Here is a 24716-nt window from a genome sequence, read left to right as displayed (position 1 = left end):
GGGCAGGCTGGCAACTGTCTACATTTTCCCTTCATATAGAGAGAGACTCACTGCAAAACAAATCGAAGATGGAAAAGAACTCAAACGAGTGCAGTACTATCAAGACTTCAAATTTACTTTTGTTTCCAACCCCATACTTGTGTACTTACTGTAACCACTTACGCTACCGCTGTGAAAAGTGTTGTCACACAGTTCTATATATGACAGTAAAACTTTACCTCACCCCATTACTCTTCTACACCAGTTAACGAGTATTATCATGTATTTAAATATTGCCTTCATTTTGCAGATGTTATTGGCAAAGTGGCAAAAAAAAAGGATTGGCTAATACTGAATTAATAATATGAACAGCAGGGTCTTAATGTCTTGATTCAACCCCGGGCTCTGTTCTTCTAAGGCTGATTACAGAAATCTCAATCTCAAATCTCTCTCTCTCTCTCTCACACACACACACACACACACACACACACACACACACACACAGAGTTATTTGCCTTTATTCCCATAAAGGGGGGCAGGAACAACCTTAGGGGCAATAGTTCCCATGACTTTAGCCAATCTAGTTTGAATGACTTCAGGTACAATTCTACAGTAAGAAACTGCCACTCAAGTGAGTCACACTGGTTGAGTGTTATTTTGAAACAAATCTTTTATGTTTTAGACAGAAATTTCTGAGTCCCAAACCTTCTAGCAGAACGAACAAAATCCCTCCTCATCTGACCGCATGAGCCCTAAAGCAATGGCAACTGCAAAAAAAAACACAAATCCAGAAGACAAGTTACACAATTTCTTTCTGGTTGCTTTAGGTGTATACAGGATATTAACTGTTTCAGGGAAAAGTAAACTTTGATCCTGGACAGGCCAGCATGCCTGGGCCATTTTTAATAATAATTCTCATAATCCTGTGGGGTCTGTGCCTAGAGACCAGGACTTTTTAAAGCATGAGGCATTTCTCTACCAAGTTTTTTCATCCTTAACCTAAGGATCATGCTCCAAATCCAGAGTTGGGACTCAGAAAGACCCTTTAACTCATACCCATGAAGCTCCTCCACGATGATCCCCTTTGCCAAATCTCCAGATGCCTCTCACACTCCCCCAAACTGATTTCATTTGCAGACGTTTTATTTACTTCGAGTTGCTATGGCACCCTGTTCTGGAGCCTCCTCTTAGCACCACACTGCGTGGGGGTGAAGAGGCGGGGTGCAGTGCCACGTGGGACTAGGCTCTGGTACGGGCTCCTAATCTCCCCAGGGTGAAAAATTCAGGTCCATTCAAAATGTGTGCTAGGGAGTGCACGGCTCCCCTCCCCCGCTTTGCACTGCCGAGGAGGAGGACTCTGCCCATTTCCTCTGCCTGCAAGCACTGAGCTGTCCACAAACAGGGACTTTCCACTCTCAGCAGAACAGACTACACAGAAAGATCCGCAATTGTTTAAGAGTAGAAAAGGAACCTAACTATTCACCAAAAGCAATCTACCTGCAAGACTTCTGTGGGGGACAGGGAAGGGTAGGTGGAGGAACTGTGTCTGTGCTGGGGTGCGGGGCGGGTGGAGGGGGGCAGCTGTTCACACATACACGACTCAGTTACTAGGGTCTGTGTGGGTGTGGAGGGAAATGCAGATTTCCTTCCAAGCCTTATTTCACCGGGGCCATACGACCAAGCACGTCCTGCCTTCATCAAAAAAGGCAGACTCCAGCTGAGGCCCTTCAAGAAACCATATAAAGAAGCCACCACCCTTCACCAGAGGGGGTTTGGGACAGGGAGCGGGGGTGGAGTGCGGAAAGGCTGACGCCTATCTAGGCTCCTGGCATTCGAGAGAATGTTCAAGCACAAGCCCACACCCGACACAGCCCAGGAAGGGGAAGAGAACCGCGGGCGCCTAAGTAGAGAAGGGGAAAAGATTCCCAAAAGCCAAACGACCCAATTTGAAAGCACATCCCACCAGGAGAGGGAACAAGTGCAGTGACGGCACAACCAACACCTAAGCATTGTCCCGGACTCGCTCGGCAGGCAGTTCTTCTGCCTCTTCACCGAGACAAAGTCCCTACAGTTATATACACCCCGAACCAGAAAGGGTTTGCCGCCCGCCTGCCTGACCTTGCGTTTCTCGTCGCTCTGGAGCTGCCGAGGCTCTTGGTTGAAGTTTCCCCAGCGTCTTTGTTTTGCTTTCTGTATTGGAAGTTGTGCTGAAGGACTTAGGTTTTCTGCCTCTAGGAAAAATCCCAATTTACTTGAAAATTCTGAAATCTCCCAGAGCAGCTAAGGCAGGACAGTCGGGCTAACCCCTTCAGGTTACCCAGAGGGAGCGGCGTGCAGTGCTCTAAGCTCCTTCTCGAGCCCTTCAGCTCAGCCGCGGCTTCCTGTGACTGCGAACAATGCTGCTGCGTCACCCACATGCAGCTCCCAGAAATGCTTTGCAACGGAAGATGGCAGGAGGGGAGCCGAGCTCGAGTGAGTGAGCCAGCAGAGGGCCCAGCGTCCTGCGGCAGAGTCAGGAGGGGGTGTGCTGGGCAGGCGCTCTCTGCCCGGCGATTGGAGGAGAGCCTGCCGGGGAGGTGAGCCGGCCACGCCCCGCCTTCTCCCTCCCACCATCACCACAAGAGGAGAACCCAGGGCCGGCCCCCAGGGCTCTGGCTGGCTGACTTCGGAAGGCGCCAGCAAAGGCAAGGCTTTAACCCATTCCAAGTCTGGTCCCGCGTTTGTCCTTGCCTCGGTCCACACCCTTCCCCTCAGGGTCACCTCTTATGGTCACGGCTGGTGCTCTCACTGGCTGCACACACCGATCTCTCCCCACTCTCAGGCAGACAGCGAGTCGCCCGAAGTTCAGCCTCTGCAGCTGAGCCAGGCCCCGGAGCTGAGCTCCTCTGGAGTTACCTTCACTCCCTGAACAACCGGCCTGCTTCACCTGCCCCTCCCCCAGCCCAGAATCCAGAACCAGCACATGTTCCCAGAAAAACCTTCAGAATGACACATTTCAACCAATACTGAGGTATTCAATACAGTACGTCTGTTTAATATCAGCTACTTCCACAACAGATCCCGGCCTCTGCTCACCACCCGGGGAGCCTCCCACAGTGAGAGAACCGCCTGGGCAGCTCTGCTGGCAGTTCCCTCGTGACCAAGTCAGACCAGCTGAGGCGCAATCTCAGGTCAAGGAGCTTTACTCTCCTACCTCGGAACCAGGCACAGGGAACCAGGGGAAGCGCAGCTGCCAACTCCACACCTGCCAGTCTCCTGGGACCCTGCCCCTTGGACTACCCCGCCCTCAGGACACCAGCCCTCCCGCACATCTCCTATGCCTATGCCAGTCGTCTGTTCTGCCTGCCTCTTTCTTGATATTCCCTGGATGAAGCAGTCAGCCTCACATCCTGTCAGACACCTTCATGCCACTTCTGACAGCCACTCGAGTGACACGTGTCACCCACTCTCCACGGTCAGGGTTAAGCTCAGACGGAATGAGCACTCTCTCAGGCTACAGTGTCCCATATATTGGGGCCAGATTTATGTAATTTTTAGACTCTAATAAATGTAACTTGGCTTTTTTGGAAATGACAGAAGCTGCTTTGGAATAAACATCTCAGGCCACTGAGAACCTAGCTCTTAACCACTGGAAACATGCTTATTTATTCTAGCTTATTCCAGGACAGCTGTTTCAGTGAGTTTCTGGTGCAGTCAATGGCCTAATAGGCTCTCTGGGGCCTGGGGCTTTGGATGCCGGGCACTGCATATTTTAATTTTTACAGTAGTTTACCAAGGAAAAGGAGGGACTTTCGTGCTCTTCTGTGGAGCTCTTCCTGGAAATGTTTGAATGGTCATTCTAATCCTAAACCTCATTTGCACTTTATCTTAAGACTCAGAGACCCTGTGTAATTAGTCTTAATCAGTGGACTGCCTGGGAAGTCCCTAGCCTATTATGTTAGAAAAACCTTCCTTAACAGTGTGAGAGGTCTTCTTGGAAAATGCCTGTTTTGGTCTTAGTGTTATCTAACCTAGAGGGATGATGAAGTATGCACAAATACTTGAGAAACAAGTTACTCCAAAACAAAACAAAACACAAGTTCAAGTTGTAGCAAGCAGAAATTCTAAAGGCCACCGGAAAAGGACAAAAACCAGACAGGGCACTAGGAAACTCACTCCCGGTAAGTTTTCAAATCACACATTAAATAAGACCTAATTTTTTTCTCCTATTAATTCAGAATAAAAGATAGGCAACAAAGATGAGAATAAGAATATAACGTTATATAATACAGGAATATAATGAAAATATTTTTAAAGAATTGTATCTATTTTAACCTAACCTATATGCCTTGGAGCTGAGTTAAATTATTTAAAACTTTTTAGTCAGTAAGACTATGTGAATTATTACAAATCTCTTGTCAGTAAAAATTGCAAATGAAGTTTTATTTATACAAGTTCTTTTTTTTCCTCCTCATCTGGCTTAATGGACTAAGTTCTAATTACACTGGGTCCTCTATCAGCTCTTCTCTTTATTAGTGGCAGAATCACTCCCAAAGTGTCAGATGAAGGAAATTTCTGATTAGTGTTTCTGTATTTATTCACAACCGTAACTCTCTGCTTCAGTCCCATCATACTCCTGGGATGGAGCTTAGTGTAAATTTTTACATCACAGTTACAAAATAAAATGTTAGAATCTTAGATCAGAGCAGCAGTAGCCAATTGTACCACAAAGAAAAAATTTCAAATTTATAAATTGAGAGCTTTCATCATTTAGATGATGTTGTAGTAATCAATCTGTATCATCTAACAGGAAAGTTTATTAACTGGTAAATTAAAAAGACTGGCACCTCCTTCCCTTAGAACAGAATCGACCACCTGTAAACCTAGAAGGCACTTACTTTCTTAGCCCACTTAAAATGCCTGCTCCACCACTGGACTGTAAGCCCCCTGAGGGTTTGGTCCACAGTATGTTCGCATATTTATACCAACTCTAAGCCTGGTTCCTGGCAGAGAGTAGGCAGGCATTATTCACATTAGTGGAATAAGTGAATTTCATAGATTTGTAACAGTTAATTTTTTTCTGTAATAATGATACTGTTTATTAAGTACTTTACTAACATTATCATTAATTTTCACAACATCCCCACTGAGGTAGATGTTATTTTACAGAGGAGAAAACATGCTTTTACAGATCTAGTATCCTGCCCAAAAGTCACATGTTTGCCAAGCTTATCAAAATGTTTTAGAGAAAATAGGAAAGTAGACAAATATTCAATAACCCTGAAATTGTTTCATTAAGTGAGCTGGGCAGCCAAATGTATTGATATATTAAAAGCTTCTTTATATATATATATATATATATATATATATATATATATATACACACACACACACACACACACACACATACATTAAGAGCTCCTTTATTACCAAAATAAACACAAACAGAACAGTAAAGTCTGATTAAAACTTCAGTCTTCCAGCCGACTCCCACCATCTTGCTATGACGCACTGTCAGCAGCTGATAGGCCCCCCTCCAGCCCCGCTGTAATGCACATACAAACAAAGACACTTTTTCTTACATTAATGGGATTGCACTATACATACTGCTCCAGGTCCTGCCTCTTTATTCAACATTTCTCAAGGACATGGCCTCTCAATTTTAGATTAGGAGCCAAGGTTACTCACACCCCTCCCAAATAGGACTTTACACATGCTCATTACTTTCCCCTGAACTCTGCCAATAAATCAACACTTTTTAATGCCTCATTTTTCATCTAATTCCCTTCAAACTCTATACTCTATGATCTTTCTTCAACACTGTAGAACATTTTAGAATCTTCAAAGCCCTTTTACCACATCAGTAAAATTGACTTTTCTCCCAGGGAATAGGTAATTACGGGTGTCTCGAGATATCCACCAATTTTCCTCTCATCTCTTCTCCTAGTTATTTGTGAGAGTCATATAGGCTACAACAAGAAACAATCCCTCTCTCTGCAGGAAGGGTAAACTCTGGGCTTGCTTTTGTCCTTTGCTGCAGTGTAGCCTTCTGTGCTACCACAGCACCAAGTTCTCTAGCACTGCAGTCTCCAGCTGTGCAGTGATTCGGCACCCACCCAATCCAATGCTTTTTTTTCTTTTTGGTGATGCTTAGATTCTTGAAGTATTTAAGCCATAAACTCAGTGTTATCTAAAGCTCAGATTAAATATAACTGGTCAAATGTAGGAATAATCCATTTGATCTTAAGTGAAACTACCTGCAGAACTGGGTTCTAAATCTTTTGTCTTCTGTTATCAGCTACATTTTGACTATGGTACTGGGTAAACAAGAGAAGGAAGAATTCAAACACTGTCAGTCTATGCAGTCATCCTACTGGGCCACTCGTTCCTCATGCTCTGGTCTCTATGCCACTCTGTCTTAGTGAGCAATGGCAGCCATATTTTCCATGATTCCTGATAAACAGGAAGCTCTCTCTAGACACTTTTCACAGTGTTAACAGTTCTCTTTAGATGGCTCTTCTTAACTCATTCCCTTTCTTGCTGCCTCCTTTTACTCTGCTTAATATTTGACACAAATCTTTCTACATTTTCCCCTACCACTCTGCCTCTGCAAATATCCTTATTCAACTACATTAGTTAAGGGAGTTTGTGTATTTCTATCATGACATTGGACCTGTACAACTGGTTAGTGAATTATAATATGACTTCCTACAACTGAATTCAATGAAATCAAATCCATCTATAGACATCCTTTAGGATTAAAAAGATATTTTTCAAAAAAAAAAAAAAAAAAGATATTTTTCTTTTTCATGAATTAAGAGATACAGATTCCCCAGGCCACAAGAACGTTAGTGAGAGATAAACTTACAAATCTTTCTTCTTAGGGTTCCTAAAGGCAATTATACAAGTTAATAAGTCGCCAAAGTCACGATTTAATGTTTCCTACATGCATCCATGATGGAATAGCTACATGAAAAAAGAAACTTCTGGGGAGTTCCCTGGTGGCCTAGTGGTTAGGATTCCAGGCTTCCACTGCCGTGACCTGGGGTCAATCCCTGGTCAGGGAACTGAGATCGTGCAAGCCGCGCGGCGCGGCCAAAAAAAGGAGAAACTTCTGCAGAAAAAAAGATGATGTTACACTCAAAGTCTCAGGGAAACATAATTATATACGTCCCATCACAATGGAAAAGAAAAAATGTAAGTGCCCTTTGTTCACTCAGGGGTGGGAAGTGAGTTTGGGAACTGGTTTGTGAGTCTGGAAAAGTAGGCTAAGTTTGTTTTGCTGCACATTAATCATTACAGATATAGGACCACACCCACCTGGAACTTTGTTATTTCCTCCCATAAATACAAGCCACAATGATAACTACCTGCCTTGTCTAGAACAGCTTTATAAAACCAAACTATAAAACCAACTGTCCAGCTTCTATCACTATGGAGAGGACCAACCTCACTAGGGTACCACCCCTTTTAGTCTCTTAAAGTTTTTACCATTTCACTGATGCATAAACAGTAAGATATAATTAAAATGTCAATCGAAGAAAGAAAAAATTAAAAAAATTAAAAGTCTAGGTCCTATCCCAGTCTTTGGAATTCTTTCCTGAGGTATCTGGCAGAAGGTAGGGAGCACCTCAGCTGGTTGGTTAGTGGTGGCCAAGGGAAAACTTGAATCAGGAATCAGGAATGGAAAAGATGTACTATGAGATATTTCGCCCATCTTCCTTAAGGTCACTAAAATTATTCCTTATAAATTCTTCTGTGGCTTAAAACAATCTATATGACAGGTTTGAAAAATAACACTTACTACAAATGGTGAACTAGCTTTCTAATACACATACCCATGCCCTGCATCCAAGACATAATTCCAAACAGTGATTTAAAGACTTTTTGGTGTTCATATTAAAGGTTACTTTTGTGTGTGTGTGTGTGTGGCCGCACCGGGTGGCATGTGGGTTCTAAGTTCTCTGACGAGGGATCGAACCCATGTCCCCCTGCAGTGGCAGCATGGAGTCTTAACCACTAGACCACCAGGGAAGTCCCCAATGTTTATGTATAACGAAAGATTTAATAGAACTCTCTCCAGTTCAGACAGCTCAAATCTGGATTCCTTAAAAATAAGCTCATTTCTTTGAGACCAATACATGAGGGGTGGGCTGGGCTTTGAAGATTACTAATGCTTGGAGACTTATTGAGAAAGAAGAAAAATATACAACAAGAAGAAACTTGATATAGCAATAGGATGAATTATGTTTAAAATGACACTTTTCTCAAAAGTTGCCCCAATGTATTTAAGTCTTAATACTAGATAAATTTGAAGCTAAATATGTTAAACATGCTCAACATAACCCAACATTTCTATTTCTTTCCTCTAAATCTGCTTGGGGTAAGACTGCTAGAGATTGTTATTGGCCACTTTTGTTCTGCAATAGGCCTCTTTATCTTAGTGTAACTTAAGTTCAAAGTAACATTTCTTAATACAAACATTTTCTCGGGCTCTTCTTTTTTTTAGGGTCAGCCTGAAATCAGCATTTTTAGGACTAGATTTAAGTCCTAACTGAACGTACAAATGTTAGTATTTTCGTAACAGGGAACTACCTCATTCTAGGAATTGAAACACTGCACAGCCCAAACACACACACACACACACACACACACACAATTAACTTCTTTCTCGCTGAACCAAGACTACCCAAAACTCCCAAATTTTCTCTCAGAATCCAGAAACTGAATGCCCTAGCCAGATCAATAGCTGTCATGCAAAATAACCAACCCTTACCTTTACATCAGCAATGAGAGCATCTTCGTCTTCTATCCCTGTAGGGACACATTTCTTGTGCAGTGGCAGAGACTCCAATTTATCTACAAGGCAACGAAGGCCTTCAAGCTCAAAATGGGTCAGATGCACCTGTCGGTCCTTTCTGGGGCTACACTGGGGATCCCATACTTGGCCATTGTGGGAGCCCCGGCTAGAGTCAGAGGATGAGTCCCCAGACAAAGTTTTCTTCAGACTTGGAAGACTTCGGCAGGTTTTGCCCAGTCCATCATAATCCAGGTTAACCCCATTGGCTACAGGGCTAGTGAGGACAGAACGCCTGCTGCTCAAGCGCCGGGGTTCTCGATCTACTGCTTCCTCATCCCCATTTCCAGACTCCAACCCATTTAACTCCAAATCTGCCAGTATGAAGAGAAAATGCAGTAAGAACATGACACATGGCCATGTGATCAACAAGAGAAATAGGTAGTATGGGAGGGGCCCTGAGGTTATAAATGACAAAGCTGTCACATTTTAAAAATGGTCTTCCCTATTCCAACCCATTTGTCCACTGTTGAAAACCATTTACAGGTAAAAATAGGATCCTGAGCTAGCAGGACAACTGAGGTAACAGTCAACTAGATTTTTAAAAGATTGGGAAGGGTGCAGTCTTTAAACTGTGTGCTAGAAATAAGTTACCTATGAAAACAGCTGTAAATTAGTTTCAAGTTCAAACTTAATTTGGCTATTATGGGATTTCATTATCTTTTAAAAAAATAGTATGAAGCATATTTAAAAAGTAGTTTTGTTCAAAGTTTTCACCATAAAATTAAGCTTTGGAATTGAAATCTTAGCAACATGGCTAATAAAACAAAGTGAATATTTTTTAAAAGAAAGACTTTGATAATCAAAACAAAGTGAAAATAAAAGTTTTAATGAAAGAAGAATTTTAAAATGTTAACTGATCTTTTATTATGAAAGTAACACATGTTGACTATTAATAATTTTTTAGAAAATACAGGAAGGTGCAAAGAAGTAAATAAGTCAGCCCATATCTCTCCACCCTTGGATAACAACTCAGTGTGATGTATCTTCTTTCCATCTTTTCCTATACATATGTGTATGACTAAGACTTGATGTATTTTTTTTTTGTAAACCTTATAATTTTATTTATTTATTTATTTATTTTTGGCTGCGTTGGGTCTTCATTGCTGCGCGCGGGTTTTTCTCTAGTTGTGGCGAGCGGGGGCTGCTCTTCATTGCGGTGCGTGGGCGTCTCATTGCAGTGGCTTCTCTTGTTGCCGAGCACGGCTCTAGGGGTGCAGGCTTCAGTAGTTGTGGCACCTGGGCTCAGTAGTTGTGGCTCGTGGGCTCTAGAGCGCAGGCTCGGTAGTTGTGGCGCACGGGCTTAGTTGTTCCGTGGCATGTGGGATCTTCCCGGACCAGGGCTCGAACCCGTGTCCCCTGCACTGGCAGGCGGATTCTTAACCACTGTGCCACCAGGGAAGCCCGACTTGATGTATTTTTAAACAAAATTAGGATCATGCTGTATGTACAATTCTGTATCTTGCTTTCATGTATTGGTGAGCATGTTTCCGAAATGCTAAGGAAAAAAGTATCTTGCTTGGATTGAAGACTCTCCATTAAATATATGACCACAGGATACTACAGTGTTGGCTCCTCTTTATTTTTAAGGCATGGAATAGCCTAAAAATGTATAACTGAAACTATCTTGACATCCAATAAAATATTTCTCTTGATAGAAGTTGGGGAAACATTAAAGCACAGATGTTAAGAAAATACATTTTAGAATCTTACCAACATGGTTTAAGCTGTAGCTTTCCCACTTATTAACTCTTAGATCATGAACAAGTTTTTTAATCTCCTTGAACCTTAATGTCCCCATTTGTAAAATATGCACAATAATACCTATACCTCACAGGTAATAATAATAACTTAATGTATATAAGCTGCTTAGTTTGGTGCCTGGAATATAGTAAGAGTAATTATGATGATACGATCCTAGTTTTTATTGTGCCAAAGACCATTCTTTATACAATAAAACATTTTAGACAACTGATTACTCTTTTTTTTTTGGCTGCGCTGTGTGGCTTGCAGGGTCTTAGTTCCCCCACCAGGGACTGAACCTGGGCCACGGCAGTGAACGTGCGGAGTCCTAATCACTGGACCACCAGGGAATTTCCAACTGATTACTTTCGTGAGGAGCTAAGTACTAACAACTCACACAAAGATGAGATCCAGAATATTTCATTTAGCCCTAGTAATTCACATCTGGGTAGGAGGATCAGCTGTAACCAGTGTTCAGCTTCAGTGAATGGATTTGGTACTTCTAAGTAGATAAGTAAAAAAGACAAACTATAAAAACAGAACTACTGGACTTCCCTGGTGGCGCAGTGGTTAAGAATCTGCCTGCCAATGCAGGGGACACGGGTTCGAGCCCTGGTCTGGGAAGATCCCACATGCTGCGGAGCAACTAAGCCTGTGTGCCACAACTACTGAGCCTGCGCTCTAGAGCCCGCAAGCCACAACTACTGAGCCCACGTGCCACAACTACTGAAGCCCGAGTGCCTAGAACCCGTGCTCCACAACAAGACAAGCCACCGCAATGAGAAGCCCGTGCACCGCAACGAAGAGTAGCCCCTGCTCGCCGCAACTAGAGAAAGCCTGCACGCAGCAGTGAAGACCCAACGCAGCCATAAATAAGTAAATTAATTAATTAATTAAAAACAAAGCAAAACAAAACTACTGGGCAACAGCCTACGGAATAGTCCCAGTCTCACCCTCAGTCCTGCAGAGTATCTTGAAAGTTCATGTAGGTGGAACACTTACCCATGCTAAGGGACTCTTTCTGAAATTCCTTAGTTAAGTGGGAACGGTTGGTTATGCAGTACACATAGCGCTCTAACACGTACCAACACATCTCATAGTAGAATGGATAGCGGAACTTATTTGGAACCTATACAGGAAAAAAATAATGAAAAAATCAAGCTGATAACAATTTTCAAGGAAAGAGAGTAACAAACAATCACTGCAATAATTAGCCCAGGAAAAACACTCTCCAGTTAACCTGTAAACCTAAGTTGTCATGTGGAGCAAGAACTTAAGTGGATCTGTCAACTTAGAAAATGTTGGTCTTGGGAAATAATCACTGAAGATAAAAGGTACTTGGAAAGACCATTTAGAACTATCAAGAAGCTGTCTTGTTGAGTGGGAAAGCATCAAAAACAAGTTTCGAGACAGAGAGTAAAATGTTAGTAAGACACAATATACTTAATTGAGAAAATTGTTTTAGGGTTCTTAGGATACAAAGGCATACCAACCACTCTTGCCTTTACTATGGTTTTACCCTGAACCAGAAGGCCATGAAACACAGAATATAATGGAAAATCAGGACACGAGATAAAGTTATATGTTTTTATTATGTCCTTACATATATGAAAGTATGATTAGAGATGCATTCTCAAGCTATATCTAGTCTAGGACATGAGACTGAGTACTTCCCCCACTATTAACTCTCAGCTTGCCTGTCTCATACATTGTAGTCTACCAAGATGGTATGTCCACAAATCAGGTTACTACTCCACGTGGCCTAATCAGTTGCTATCTTTAGTCTTCTTTCCAATTCTCCCCAAAAGTAGCATGAAATTATTCCAGCTGAATTATAATAAAAATAATTGCCCTTTAGATCTACCATAGTCAAGGAAATGGCAAATCAGCATGGATCAACGAGTGAGGAAGATCAACCATGGGGACTATCCTAAATACAGGCATAACTCATTTTATTGTGCTTTTGCTTTACTGAGTTTTACAAATTGGAGGTTTGTAGCAACGCTGCACTGTCAAATGACGGTTAGCATTTTTTTAGCAATAAAGTATACTTTAATTAAGGTATCTACTTTTTTTTAAGACATAATGCTACTGTACACTAACAGACTACATATAATGTAAACATAACTTTTATATGCACTGGGAAACCAAAAAAATTCATGTGACAGTTTACTGCAATATTCGCTTTATTGCAGTGGTCTGGAACCAACTCTGCCATATCTCTGAGGTATGTCTGTATATTCTGCCCGCCTTCTTTTAGAGAGGCCATCTCTCAAAAGGATAAGGCAAACAATACTCTTAGGATTGTTTTGAATATGTAACTCCTGAAAATGTTCCCACCTCCTTTCAAAGCTCCATGTCAGGCAGTCTTCCCCAATCAAGGAGACCCAGATGGGAGTTCCTTTTCAGAACCCTTCACTAGGTCACAGGGCATCACTGTGGAATGAGGAGATCACTTTCCTCATTGCAAGGCAGGAGACACATGTACTTTTCATTAGCTTTAAAACGCAGAGGCTTCAGGCTCTGAATCTCGGTCTCTTATTGCCACTACATCTTTAACAACTATAAGAGGTTTATCCACCCTTATTTGAAAATCAAATTAATTTACTTCTGGTACAGTAGGAGGGAACACAAGAATTAATAGATACTTGATCCCCCCCAAATTAAACATAATATACTGGGCTTCTCTGCTCACCTTTTAAGTTTTATTAACACTTTTCTGAAAGGTCTTTATTAAAAGTTCAGGACAACCCAAAATTCTAAAACCTCTGGGACTCTGTTGAGAGTGGAGTAATACTGACAGAAAATAAATAAATAAATAAAATATAAAATGGGCATTAAACTTTTGATTTTTCACTTGGAACTCAAGAGACTGTACTAATAATAGCCAAGACATCACACACCCAAACTGTGCCATTACATTTTACCTACGCTGCTAGACACCACAGAGCACAGCAACTTCTAAGACTGGGTTAGAATGTTTTTGGAAGAAAAAATTTTAATACTCATTATAAAATTACTGAGCCTTTAAGAGCTATCAATAGAATAATTACCAACAATCAAGTTCAAATAGTATATTTCTACACTGGCATGGCAAAAGTAACCAGAACATTGTCTTAAATTTACAACACTTTATATTTCTTTCCTAAAGCATTCTCTACACATTCTCTTTTAAGTTAAATTCTGTAAGTTTATAGAAGTTAGTAACATAATAAACATATGTCAAGTTGGTATTGGCAATGTAAAAGCTTGGTGTAGAAAGTAAAAAAAAAAAAAAAAAAAAAAGCTCTGTGTGTACATATGTAGAGGACCCAATGAAATGTTATAGAAACACGGAAGGGTTCCTATTTGGAATGAAAGAATTAAGCCCTTCTTAGGAAAAATGGAATAATATAGCAGTTAAGATACTGAAATTTGACATTTTCTGATAAACAAAGTCCAGGAAAATTAGACAGATAAATCAACATCAGTTATTACCAGTTTAACTGTCTGAAGGAAATTTTTCATGCAGAGATAAGGTGCTCATTTTACCTACGCCATTGAATATATATTCTCCCTTTCTTCCCTCAAACTGAGCAAACAATTAAGCTATGGGTATAATCGCTATTTTTAGCCAAAAAAGGGAATGTTTTTTAAAAACATTTTCAGATTGAATCTTACAGCAGTGTAGGTGGTATTACCTCTTAGAATGATTTTGAGTTAAATAAGAGTATTTTACTATGAAATTATGTAATTTTTCTCTTTTGAAACATTTAAACTATTTTTACTGTTACTATAACTTAAAACTTACTAAACTACTTACTGTTTTCTGTAGTTTCATTACTTTAACAAACAAGCAGAAGTTCACTTCTATAAAATTTATTTAAAAAGCACTGCATCCGGCTTCCCTGGTGGCGCAGTGGTTGGGAGTCTGCCTGCCAATGCAGGGGACACGGGTTCGAGCCCTGGTCTGGGAAGATCCCACATGCCGTGGAGCAACTAAGCCCGTGAGCCACAATTACTGAGCCTGCGTGTCTGGAACCTGTGCCCCGCAACAAGAGAGGCCGCGATAGTGAGAGGCCCACGCACCGTGATGAAGAGTGGCCCCCGCTTGCCACAACTAGAGAAAGCCCTCGCACAGAAACGAAGACCCAACACAGCCATAAATAAATAAATAAATAAATAAAATTAAAAAAAAAAAAAAAAAAGAGATGGTTCTCTTTAAAAAAAAAAAAAAAGAAAAAAAAAAGCACTGCATCCTCTCAATTCTAACAGGGCAATCCCTATAACTCCAACAATACCAATCTTATATCTAATGTATAGTATAATAGCTCCAACCAGAATAAATGTTTCAAAATAGGTACCAAAATGGTTAACTGATCATGTTCACAGTAAATTGGTCAGTGACTACTCCTTCTAAAAGTTGTGAATTCTTCATTAATTGTTATTTTCTGATTTTTGATTTTGAAAACTTTCAAATCCACCAAAAAGTTTAAAGAGCAGTACCACTAAGACTTCCATAGCGTCTCCAAGATTCACCAGTTGTTAACATATCACATTCTCAATGGCTGGGGTTGGGGTGGGAAGAAAACCTAACTAAAAGAGGGTTTTGTGACATGAGAAACTTATATGAAATCAAATTTCAGTGTCCATAAATAAAATGTTATTTTATTTGAGCCATCCTCACTTATTTAAGTATTTCATTCTACAAGGCAGAGTTAAGTGCTTGTGACAGATACTGTATGGCCCACAAAGCCTAAAATATTTACTATCTGATCCTTTACAAAAAAAGTTTGCCAACTCTTGCCTTAACGTATCCACTGCATGTAACTTTCCCCCTATAGATCCAGAATGGTTTATCAGCTATGTAATATCCTATGGAAAACTGACAAAACAAGACACACAAATCATTTTCTATAGGGCTTAATTCTCTCACAGAACCCCAGTTGAGAAAGGCAGTATACACATTTATATATTAAAGTATAACAGTTTGAGTGTTACATAGTAAGCAGAGTAAAGAAAGATATAAGAAACCTCTTCAAATCCAATTATTACATAGAGTTACTTACCCGTGTCCGATCTTCAATGTTGTATATTTTTAACTGCATGGGGATATTGAAGCTATGCAAAAAATTGCCTCCAAACACTAATGTGTCTGTAGGAGTATACACAGCATGAATCCAGCCTAGAAGAAAGGGAATGGAGGGCAGTGGCTATAAGCACATGTTGTAACATGGCTCTCTCAGAGCATTAGTACAAGACTTCTGGATCTCACTTTTTACTCTAATTCTGCCTCTTCACGGCTGGTCAAGTTACTTAATCTCTTGCAGCCCCAATATCCTCTATAAAACCAGGATAAATTATACTTTATATGTGTGGTTGGTAAGCACTGAATGAGAAAGTACATGTAAAGTGTTTATAACAAACTTTCAATAAACGGTGCTTGCATTTTTTGGAGCACCTAATATGAACCAGGCTCAGTACAAGAGAATTTACATGTATTGTCATTTACTCCTCACAACAAAATAAGATAGGGATTTAAATATTTGACCAAAGTAGTATTAGCAGGTAAATGCATAGTCAGAATTCTAATACAGGTCTGTGACTCCAAAATCTATGCTCCCTCTAAGTACTTATTTTGGAACTTAGTTACCTGATAAAAACTGTTACTGATTTAGCACTCTAGCCTTCACAGCTATCCCTTAGCAGAGTAGGTAGTTCTTAATAGGGGGCTGTTTATCACCTGCAAAACAGGTCTTATCCCTAGGATTCTGAAGAGCTAGGGCTAATGTGGGGCTCAAACATGTAGATCTGAAAAGCCGCCACTGGCAATTCTGATACATACTCTTAGTGGAAAATCATAGACTTTAAAAAAGAAGATAAATTCTTAGCATCTACTCAGTAATGACAAGAAAGAACACGCCATTGTTTTCTGCCCACTCCAGCATCATAACCATTCTTGGTGTTGGTGGTAATCTATCAATTTATTTTTAAGAAAAGAAAGTGGCTAGAGTAGACAACCCACTTTTTTGCATCTTGCTTACCTGAGGGAATGACGAAGGTATAGCCCTGCTTGAGCTCAATGCGCTGGCAATCTGACACCCGGTCACCCAGAAAGATGTCTCCCTGTTTCCCTGACAGCAGCCAATTCTCGTACAGCTCCAGGTTGTGGGCTGTAGGGGGGATGAGCCAGAAGACCTGTGAGTTAAAAAACTTCAGTCTGTTAACAGCCATTGACATGACCCAGTCGTCTCCCTCAACTGATAAACAGGTACAAACTTAAGACCAACAGGTAGAAGAGAAACAAGCAATCCTCCCAGCCTACAGAACTTGACCATTTGGGAAATTCTAGAGGCCTCAAGGAAGTAAACCTTTTTTGTCCTCCACTTGATCAAACAGCATTAGGGCTTCCCTGGGGTTTGATTGTAGAACCCGGAACCTATACAGGACTCAGAGAGAAGGAGGGCATTTAGCTTGTCACCTAGGCAGTCCCTTATTTGCCCCTCGCTGGCTGGCCTAAATGGTCCTAAGAAGCATAGTTAGTTAGGTACACTACCTCCAAAACACAGGCCTGAGTTGCTTTATTCCAAGGTAGTAACCAAGACTGAAAGGACAGAACTTAAGATACCACTTAAATGGATCCAAAGTAAACAAAATGACTCTGGATTTGGAGGTACAGCTGTTCTAGATTCGGCCCTCATATTTTAAAAGCATCATCTGTTTTCATTCCAGTTCTACTTTTCTCTCACAAATGCTTTCACTTCTTACGAGAAAAAAGGGTAACGATAAGAGTAATACTATAATAATAGTAATATAGTAATACTATAAACCTCTGATATTAATTCTACATTTCCATTCTTGCACAGCATTCAGAAGCATTCTGAGAAGCTGGAACAAAGGTCTCTATGAATGAGGATAATCTTTCAAAATCTATTTATATCCTCTGACAGGACTTAAAGGCTTCCTATGGCTACATTTCAGACCAATGCCTCTATATAGGGAAAAGTGGTTTGGATCCCAATTTGCTGATTTCATTGTGAATCTACCCACAATTTGTGTTCCCTTCTACTACTTTATTACACTTTCATGTAGAGAAATTATCTTGTCCTCCTAAAACCAGTTCCTTGCCTTCATTTGGAGAATTCTGTTTTGGGAATCTAGAAACAGGACCATTGAGGTTTACTAAGTAGTGGTGTCAATACTGGTAAAATAAGAATGGACTAGATGAATACTAATTCCTACTGGACTCTAGCCAAGAAGGTCAACTTAATCTACAATTCTCTCCAGATACGAGTGGGGACAATCCCCTAATAGACTCGTTTCCAGGGTATATGAAGCATGCAGGAACTGAAGGAAACTCATATAACCAGCTTCAGATTCCAACCCCCATCACAACTATGACCGTACCTTTCCCCCTTGATGGATGTGATACCAAACAGAGGTACCACCAAAGTCCACATGGAAGTCAGTATAGCAGCCTCGAACACTCATCAGACAGTACCTGACCCAAAAAAAGCAGTAGCATTAGTGCACTGATGAGAAAAAGAGGACTTTTCCCACCACAATGCCACACTCTCCCCTTGTGTACTCCACTCCCTCTATTTTCCACCTAATAAACTCCAGTCGGTGAGAGGAATGCAATCTCAAGCCATCATATTATCAGAAGATACTTTTTTTTGTCTTTATGTCATCATGGGCTATGGTACTCTTACATACACTCTTCCCTTTGGAACTAAAGTCTACTCTTTAAATAATTCACCTTTTTGATCACTTGGGACCCAGAGCAAGGTTCCGAAGGGAGGAACCATTTCTTGCTATCACTTTGGTCTCCCACAGCACACTGAGGAAAATGCAGGGTAAGCCACTTACTTCTGCACTTTAGGGTACTGCATCTCCAAGATGGCATTTGTTGACTCAGTCTGACTTTCTTTCAAATGCCTTGGCCACATATTGTCTACCCAGTCAATGAAATCCACCTTTAAAAAGGAGGAGGAACATTTAGGCTTCAAAGGAAGGGTTGGGATTAAAGAGAATTCTAAAGTCAAGAAAAATAGAAATTCTCAAAACACACACTGAAAGACTACAATTTAATTTTAAGCAAACAAATAATATGTTGGTGAATCTTAGGATCAATAGGCAAACATTCTAGAAATAATTATTAAGTGAAAATAAAGACTAATGGTTCCATCAGCATGATCATAAAAGTAGCACTAATCAAAACAAAGTCATTAAATGATGCAGTAGTATCCAACCAAGCCCTCTCTTCTGTGTCAGTACTGGTATAATCAGCTGTAATTTTTTTTTTTTTTTTGGTCCAATAAAAGGCACTGTCTGGAAGGTACCTATAAACTTACCAAAAGATATAAATACTGTTAGAGCAGCTAAGATATCATTTAAGAAAGAAAGAGAAGAGAAAAGAAAAAAGAAGAGGAGAGAAGTATAATCAGCTGTATTTTTTTGAATCTGCCTTACAATGCAGGGGACGCGGGTTCGATCCCTGGTCAGGGAACTAAGATCCCACATGCCGTGGGGCAACTAAGCCCGTGTGCCACAACTACTGAGCTCCTGCGCCTCAACTAGAGATCCTGCGTGCCTCAACAAAGACCTGATGCAGCCAAAAATTAATAAATAATAAATAAATCTAAAAAAATAAAATCATTAAAAAAAATGGTTAAGATAATAAATTTAAAAGAAAAAGAAAAAAAGGGAGGGGAGGGGAGGGGAGGGGAGGAGAGGGGAAGGGAGGGGAGGGGAGGGGAGGGGAGGAGAGGGGAGGGGAGGGGAGGGGAGGGGAGGGGAGGGGGGAGGGGAGGGGAGGAGAAAAGAATTCCAGTAGGGGTTTGTAGCTTGCATGAGCAATGTGCTATAGAATCTACTGGGTTAGGAATCAGAAGTTCCAGGTCTATCTTGTTTTCTGAAGATCATATGTGAGCCTCTGGAACTTATCTGTAAAATAAGGATAATTACCACAAAGGAATATTGTGAGGATTACATGTAAATACATGTTAAAATTTTTTTGAAATAATGTCATCAGAGTTTAGGAATCTGTTTGGCCGCACCATGCGGCATGGGGAACTTCCCTGACCAGGGATCGAACCCGTGCCCCCTGCAGTAGAAGTGTGGAGTCTTAATCACTGGACCTCCAAGGGAAGTCCAGGAATCTGTTTTAAATATTGGGTTGGCCAAAAAGTCCGTTTAGGTTTTCCAGAACATCGTACAGAGAAACCCAAACGAACTTTTTGGCCAATCCAATATGTGCTGAAAGAAATGAGAAATGAAAACAGTATGAACTTATTTAAACACTTTACACAGAATTGTAAGGTGCCCTGTACCTTCAAATGACTGCACCCAACCACTGAACTCCAAGAAACAGTCTTAGGTAGATAAAGTGTGAGTCAAATAACCATGGATTCAGCATAGCACTGGTGTTCCAATTATCTAACTTATGGCTATAAAAAACATGTACCTGGTAAGCTTTACAACTTATGTATGTAAACATTTGATCATTTATTTCCTTACAACATAGATCTAGATAAATGCATACAATCTGTGCGTAATGATATGAGGCAAATGTCCAGTGGACACTCAGATGTAAACTGTGGGAGAGTGTTTGGAAGGGGTCACCGATGATATGCAAGGTTGTTGTTTTTTTTTTAAATATTTATTTATTTATTTGGCTGCGCTGGGTCTTAGTCGCAGCATGCAGGATCTTCAGTTGCAGCATGTGGGACTAGTTCCCTGACCAGGGATCAAACCCAGGCCCCCTGCATAGGGAGCACGGTGTCTTGACCGCTGGACCACCAGGGAAGTCCCAATATGCAAGTTTAAATAAGCAAGATGAGGAACAACTATGAAGGTTAACTTGCTGCCCCATTTCAAAGAATTTCCACTCAGGGATCCAACAGTTTTAACCAAGCAGCCACTGGGCCTAAGAACACTGAATGAGCCCCAGATTCTTCTTTCAATCAAACAAAATCTACTTTCTGCTCTCTTAATGTAGTGGCTAGTTTTCTTCCATCTCCTGGTACTGTCCTTTGGAAAGCCTTTAACAGAATAAAGAAAAACTGTGACTCACTCAATATACTCACTATAAGTTCTTGTATCTGGATAGGGAGAGGAAAAGTTAGGAACACATGAGTATTTTTTGTCAAGTGTTCACTCAGAGATAGATGAACTTCTCTGGCTAGAATTTCTCACCTGCAGCAATAAGTCACTCTCTGGCCTCCCTTTATTTGATATTATTGGGTATTATCTGACTATCAAGAGAATATTATGGTAAGGTGTTCATACTTTTTTCTTAGGTTAATCTTTAGGCTCTGGATAGGCCTTTTGCTAAATGGCCTCATCCATATGATAGCAAGTCTCCAGCAGGGATAATCACAGTTTCTACCTGTCCTGTACTAATACAGGGCCAAACTGGCAAGAAGTGCAATACCTGAGACATAATCTATTCATACACTGTGCAAAAACAGCTCATGGCCTTCCACGAACTAATTTCCCCATCACCAAACAAATCTGCACATTACATCTGCTGCTATTTTTCATCTCCTTCTCAGTTACTGCTGGGATGACAGCAGAAATCACCTCTCTCTCTTCACTAGAGAATCCCACTTTATGCTACCACCCACAATGGGAACTTAAAAGTTGCCCACCTTGGGCTCCCCTGGTGGTGCAGTGGTTGAGAATCCGCCTGCCAATGCAGGCGACATGGGTTCGAGCCCTGGTCCGGGAAGATCCCACATGCTGCGGAGCAACTAAGCCCATGTGCCACAACTACTGATCCTGTGTTCTAGAGCCTGCGAGCCACAACTACTGAGACCGCGTGCTGCAACTACTGAAGCCTGTGTGCCTAGAGCCCATGCTCCGCAACAAGAGAAGCCACCGCAACGAGAAGCCCGCGCGCCACAAGGAAGAGTAGCCCTCGCTTGCCGCAATTAGAGAAAGCCTGTGCACAGCAACAAAGACCCAACACAGCCAAAAATAAATAAATAAAATAAATAAATTTATTTAAAAAAAAGTTGCCCACCTTACTTTCCCTGCACCTACTTTTGCACATATTATTCTTCCTGCCTGGGATTCTGGTCTTCCTTCTCTTTGCCTCATTTTTTCTTTCATGTCAAGCCTAGGTACCGCTTCCTCCAAAAAACTTCGCCCAATTCTCCTCCAGTTTAGGTTAGGTGGGTCCTTCCTACTGGCTCCCACAACATTCCGTACTTATTCACTTTTGAAGCACTTACCACATTGTAGTTTCTATAAATGCCAATTCTCTGGTCTTTCTTCTCCATGAGACTCTAAGCATTTTGAGGACAAGAATGATCTTGTTCTCCACTGTACCTCTAGCACCTAAGCACAGCACTTAGCATGTAACAGGCACTTAAACCAATAAGCTCACTCTGAAGGTGTGAAGATCATAATGAACAAGAAATTATGTAATTTATGTAAAAGATTACTACATGAATGAATACATTTGTCAAAACTCACTGAAATGTACCCTTAAAATGGGTACACTTTATTGTATATCAATTGTACCTCAATAAAGTTGGTTTTTTATTAAGCATTATTGAGATATATTAGAAAAGACCTAAATAAATGGAGGGATATACCTTGGGGGAAAATACCCCAGTAAATAAATAACACCCTAGTAGATTAAGAATGTTGCTGCTTACATAGCAAGGTCATAAAAAGCTTGCTTCCTTTTAGGAGGTGACTTTGGTAATAATAGCTCACTCAATCTTTCTGGACTTGTTTTAGGTCTCTAGAAGATACTGGTGCACTGTTCTCTGCCCTCTAGAAAATTTTCTATTTCTGAGCTCTTCCATGGGTTCTATTCCTCCATTTAATGGTGGAGTACTTTTCTAATTTTTATAAAATGATGTAGCACTTTTATCATTAAAACTAGGGGCAAAATGAATAAATTAAGGATGTTACAAAGAAGGCTTCATGTGTGAATAACACATTTCTAAATTTTAAGAATGGAAAAGTATGATCCAGGCCAAGTTTTACTTTCACAGCTACAATCTTACTACTCTTAAATTGAAATTCTAAAAATATTAAGGAACACATTTATAAACAATGTTATTATGATTCTTACTATCTCTCTTATTGAATTCTTTATTTATTAAGTTCACCTTGTTAGGCTAATAACAAGGCTAAATTCTAACCACCTGTCTTCCTGTATTTCCACATGACCAAACAAATGACAATTAATATAAAAGGATTTTTGTCATTTTAGGGGGGAAAAGTTTTCTTGAGAAATTCTGTATTTGTTGTAGCACCTCCAATAACAAGAAACAATGACAAAAGTTATACTGTCTCTTCACATAACACTGACAACATTTTCCCTTTGGTCTGTACATACCAATGTGTTAGTGATAAAAACAATGCAACTAACTAGTAAGTTGAAGGTTATGTATGTATATAAATGTATATATAAAACAGTTTTATAACCAATTAATACCACATTTCAACTTTGAAAGTCAAAGGGTACAATTAGGATAATTTAAATGGAGATAGGATAAAACACTGATTACTTGACTTCGAAAAAAATGTACATTTTTTCCATTAGTACATTCCAAATTCCACCGTTCCAGGTGGAATACTTGACTCAAGTGAGTTCTGAGACAGGAACAAAAGTGGTCGAAAAATAACTAGGTATATTTTAAAAGTGAAACCAATCCCACTTAGGGAAATGAGTGTTCTCAGCATCCTGTAGACAGCCACTTTCATAAGAGATGGGTTAAATCAGTATCTACCTCAGGAAAGTTAAGCATCAAAAACTAACTTCCCCTCGGGATGGGTTGTCAATTTATTGCTACTAGTCATCCAACAGAATCTACTCAAGAAACCATCTCATACAATCACCTGGCTCTAAATCAGTTTTCTCCCAAGCATCTCTGCAAGTATAAACCTATAGGATAGAAATTTATTAGGCAAACTTCCTATTCACAGTTCTTATCAGAATGAATTTAAGACTTTTCTCCATTACATGCAAAGGCCAATGTTCTTAAATTATCAGAATGGCCTCTCCCTATCAAAAACTAAGTGATGTTGGAAAATGATGAACCTTCTAAAAATACAAGTTATTCTTATCAAATTGTCTTGTTCATCCTTATCCTGGTATGTTTAAGAAGTTATAAATTCTCCCAGTGTATAATCAACCCTCTTGGTGACAAAGACAATGTGGAGAAAATGATTAGACTAACCGTGGAGGGCCGCTGCACCATGTTCTCCAGCCTGGTGTGGCTAAACTCTAGGCTGATGACATTATAGAGTTTTTCTCGCTCCTCCTCTGGGGTCTCATAGTAGCGTGTCCACTGAGCCATGGTCATTTCAATGCCTTTCTGTGTGTTCACATCCATGACATCCACCATCCGACGACTCCCTGCCATGAAAGATGCATTGATCATCTCTACTGAGCCACTAATATCCTTAAATATATTAAGAATATAGACACAAGTGAAAGTAAACAAACTATCCTTTCTTCTTTACAGTGTTCACTAATAGACAGGCTATAGCTATCACTTTCAAGGAAATCAACAGAAAATCAAATCATAAAGAATGACAAAGACAATGGTTAATATTAAAAACAACAATCACTCCCTATGGCATGTTTACTATATGGTCAGGCATTGAATCTTATATTCAATATCTCACTCAATCCTAACAATTCTAAATACTAAGTACCATTCATAGATGAGAAATTTCATTCATTCCATAAATATTTACTGAATGATAAAGACATCTTAATGGATACAAAGATGTGCATCAGATTCTCAACCAACTATAACAACCACAACAAAAAGCAGAATGTCACAGAGGCAGCATAAAATAGCAGGGGGGAGAAAACAATAGCCTCAGAGCCAGAGACCCAAGTTTAAACCTCAGCTCTAATATTACTTAGGCAAGTTATTTAACTTCTCTGAACCTTAATATCTTCCTCTGTAACTTGGGAATAATATCACCTTGTGGGCCATTGTGAGGATTTAGTCAATGAGGTAAAATGTCTGACACAAAAAAGGTGCTCAGTTAAACAGCAGTAAAAATAAAAGAAAAATTAAAAAAAATTTTTTTTAAACTAGACTGACCAGAGAAGGATTTTAGAAAAAGGGGCGGGGGGGACTTCCCTGGTGGTCCAGTGGTTAAGAATCTGCCTTCCAATGCAGGGGACACAGGTTCGATC

The 24716-nt window shown here is 40.4% G+C and overlaps 1 protein-coding gene across 5 annotated transcripts in view; it reads right to left on the bottom strand.

Annotated features, from left to right (window-relative positions):
* The window catches only part of KDM2A (lysine demethylase 2A), a 105134-nt gene that overhangs the window by 13738 nt on the left and 66680 nt on the right, over positions 1–24716 (bottom strand). For 4 of the 5 annotated variants that reach the window (XM_036859421.1, XM_036859422.1, XM_036859425.1 and 1 more), the window contains 7 exons: positions 23740–23918; positions 18407–18513; positions 17945–18038; positions 16582–16735; positions 15607–15722; positions 11561–11687; positions 8735–9129 (listed from right to left, as the gene is read on the bottom strand). In XM_036859421.1, coding sequence (XP_036715316.1) covers positions 8735–9129; positions 11561–11687; positions 15607–15722; positions 16582–16735; positions 17945–18038; positions 18407–18513; positions 23740–23918 — 1172 coding nt within the window. The remainder of the gene's footprint in view (positions 1–8734; positions 9130–11560; positions 11688–15606; positions 15723–16581; positions 16736–17944; positions 18039–18406; positions 18514–23739; positions 23919–24716) is intronic. The other variant, XM_036859426.1, reaches the window with a different exon arrangement.

Source organism: Balaenoptera musculus, chromosome 8 (assembly GCF_009873245.2).
Source record: "Balaenoptera musculus isolate JJ_BM4_2016_0621 chromosome 8, mBalMus1.pri.v3, whole genome shotgun sequence".
NCBI classification, from domain to species: domain Eukaryota; kingdom Metazoa; phylum Chordata; class Mammalia; order Artiodactyla; family Balaenopteridae; genus Balaenoptera; species Balaenoptera musculus.
Note: the sequence above shows the minus strand (reverse complement) of the source record. Positions and strands in the feature narration are given on the sequence as shown.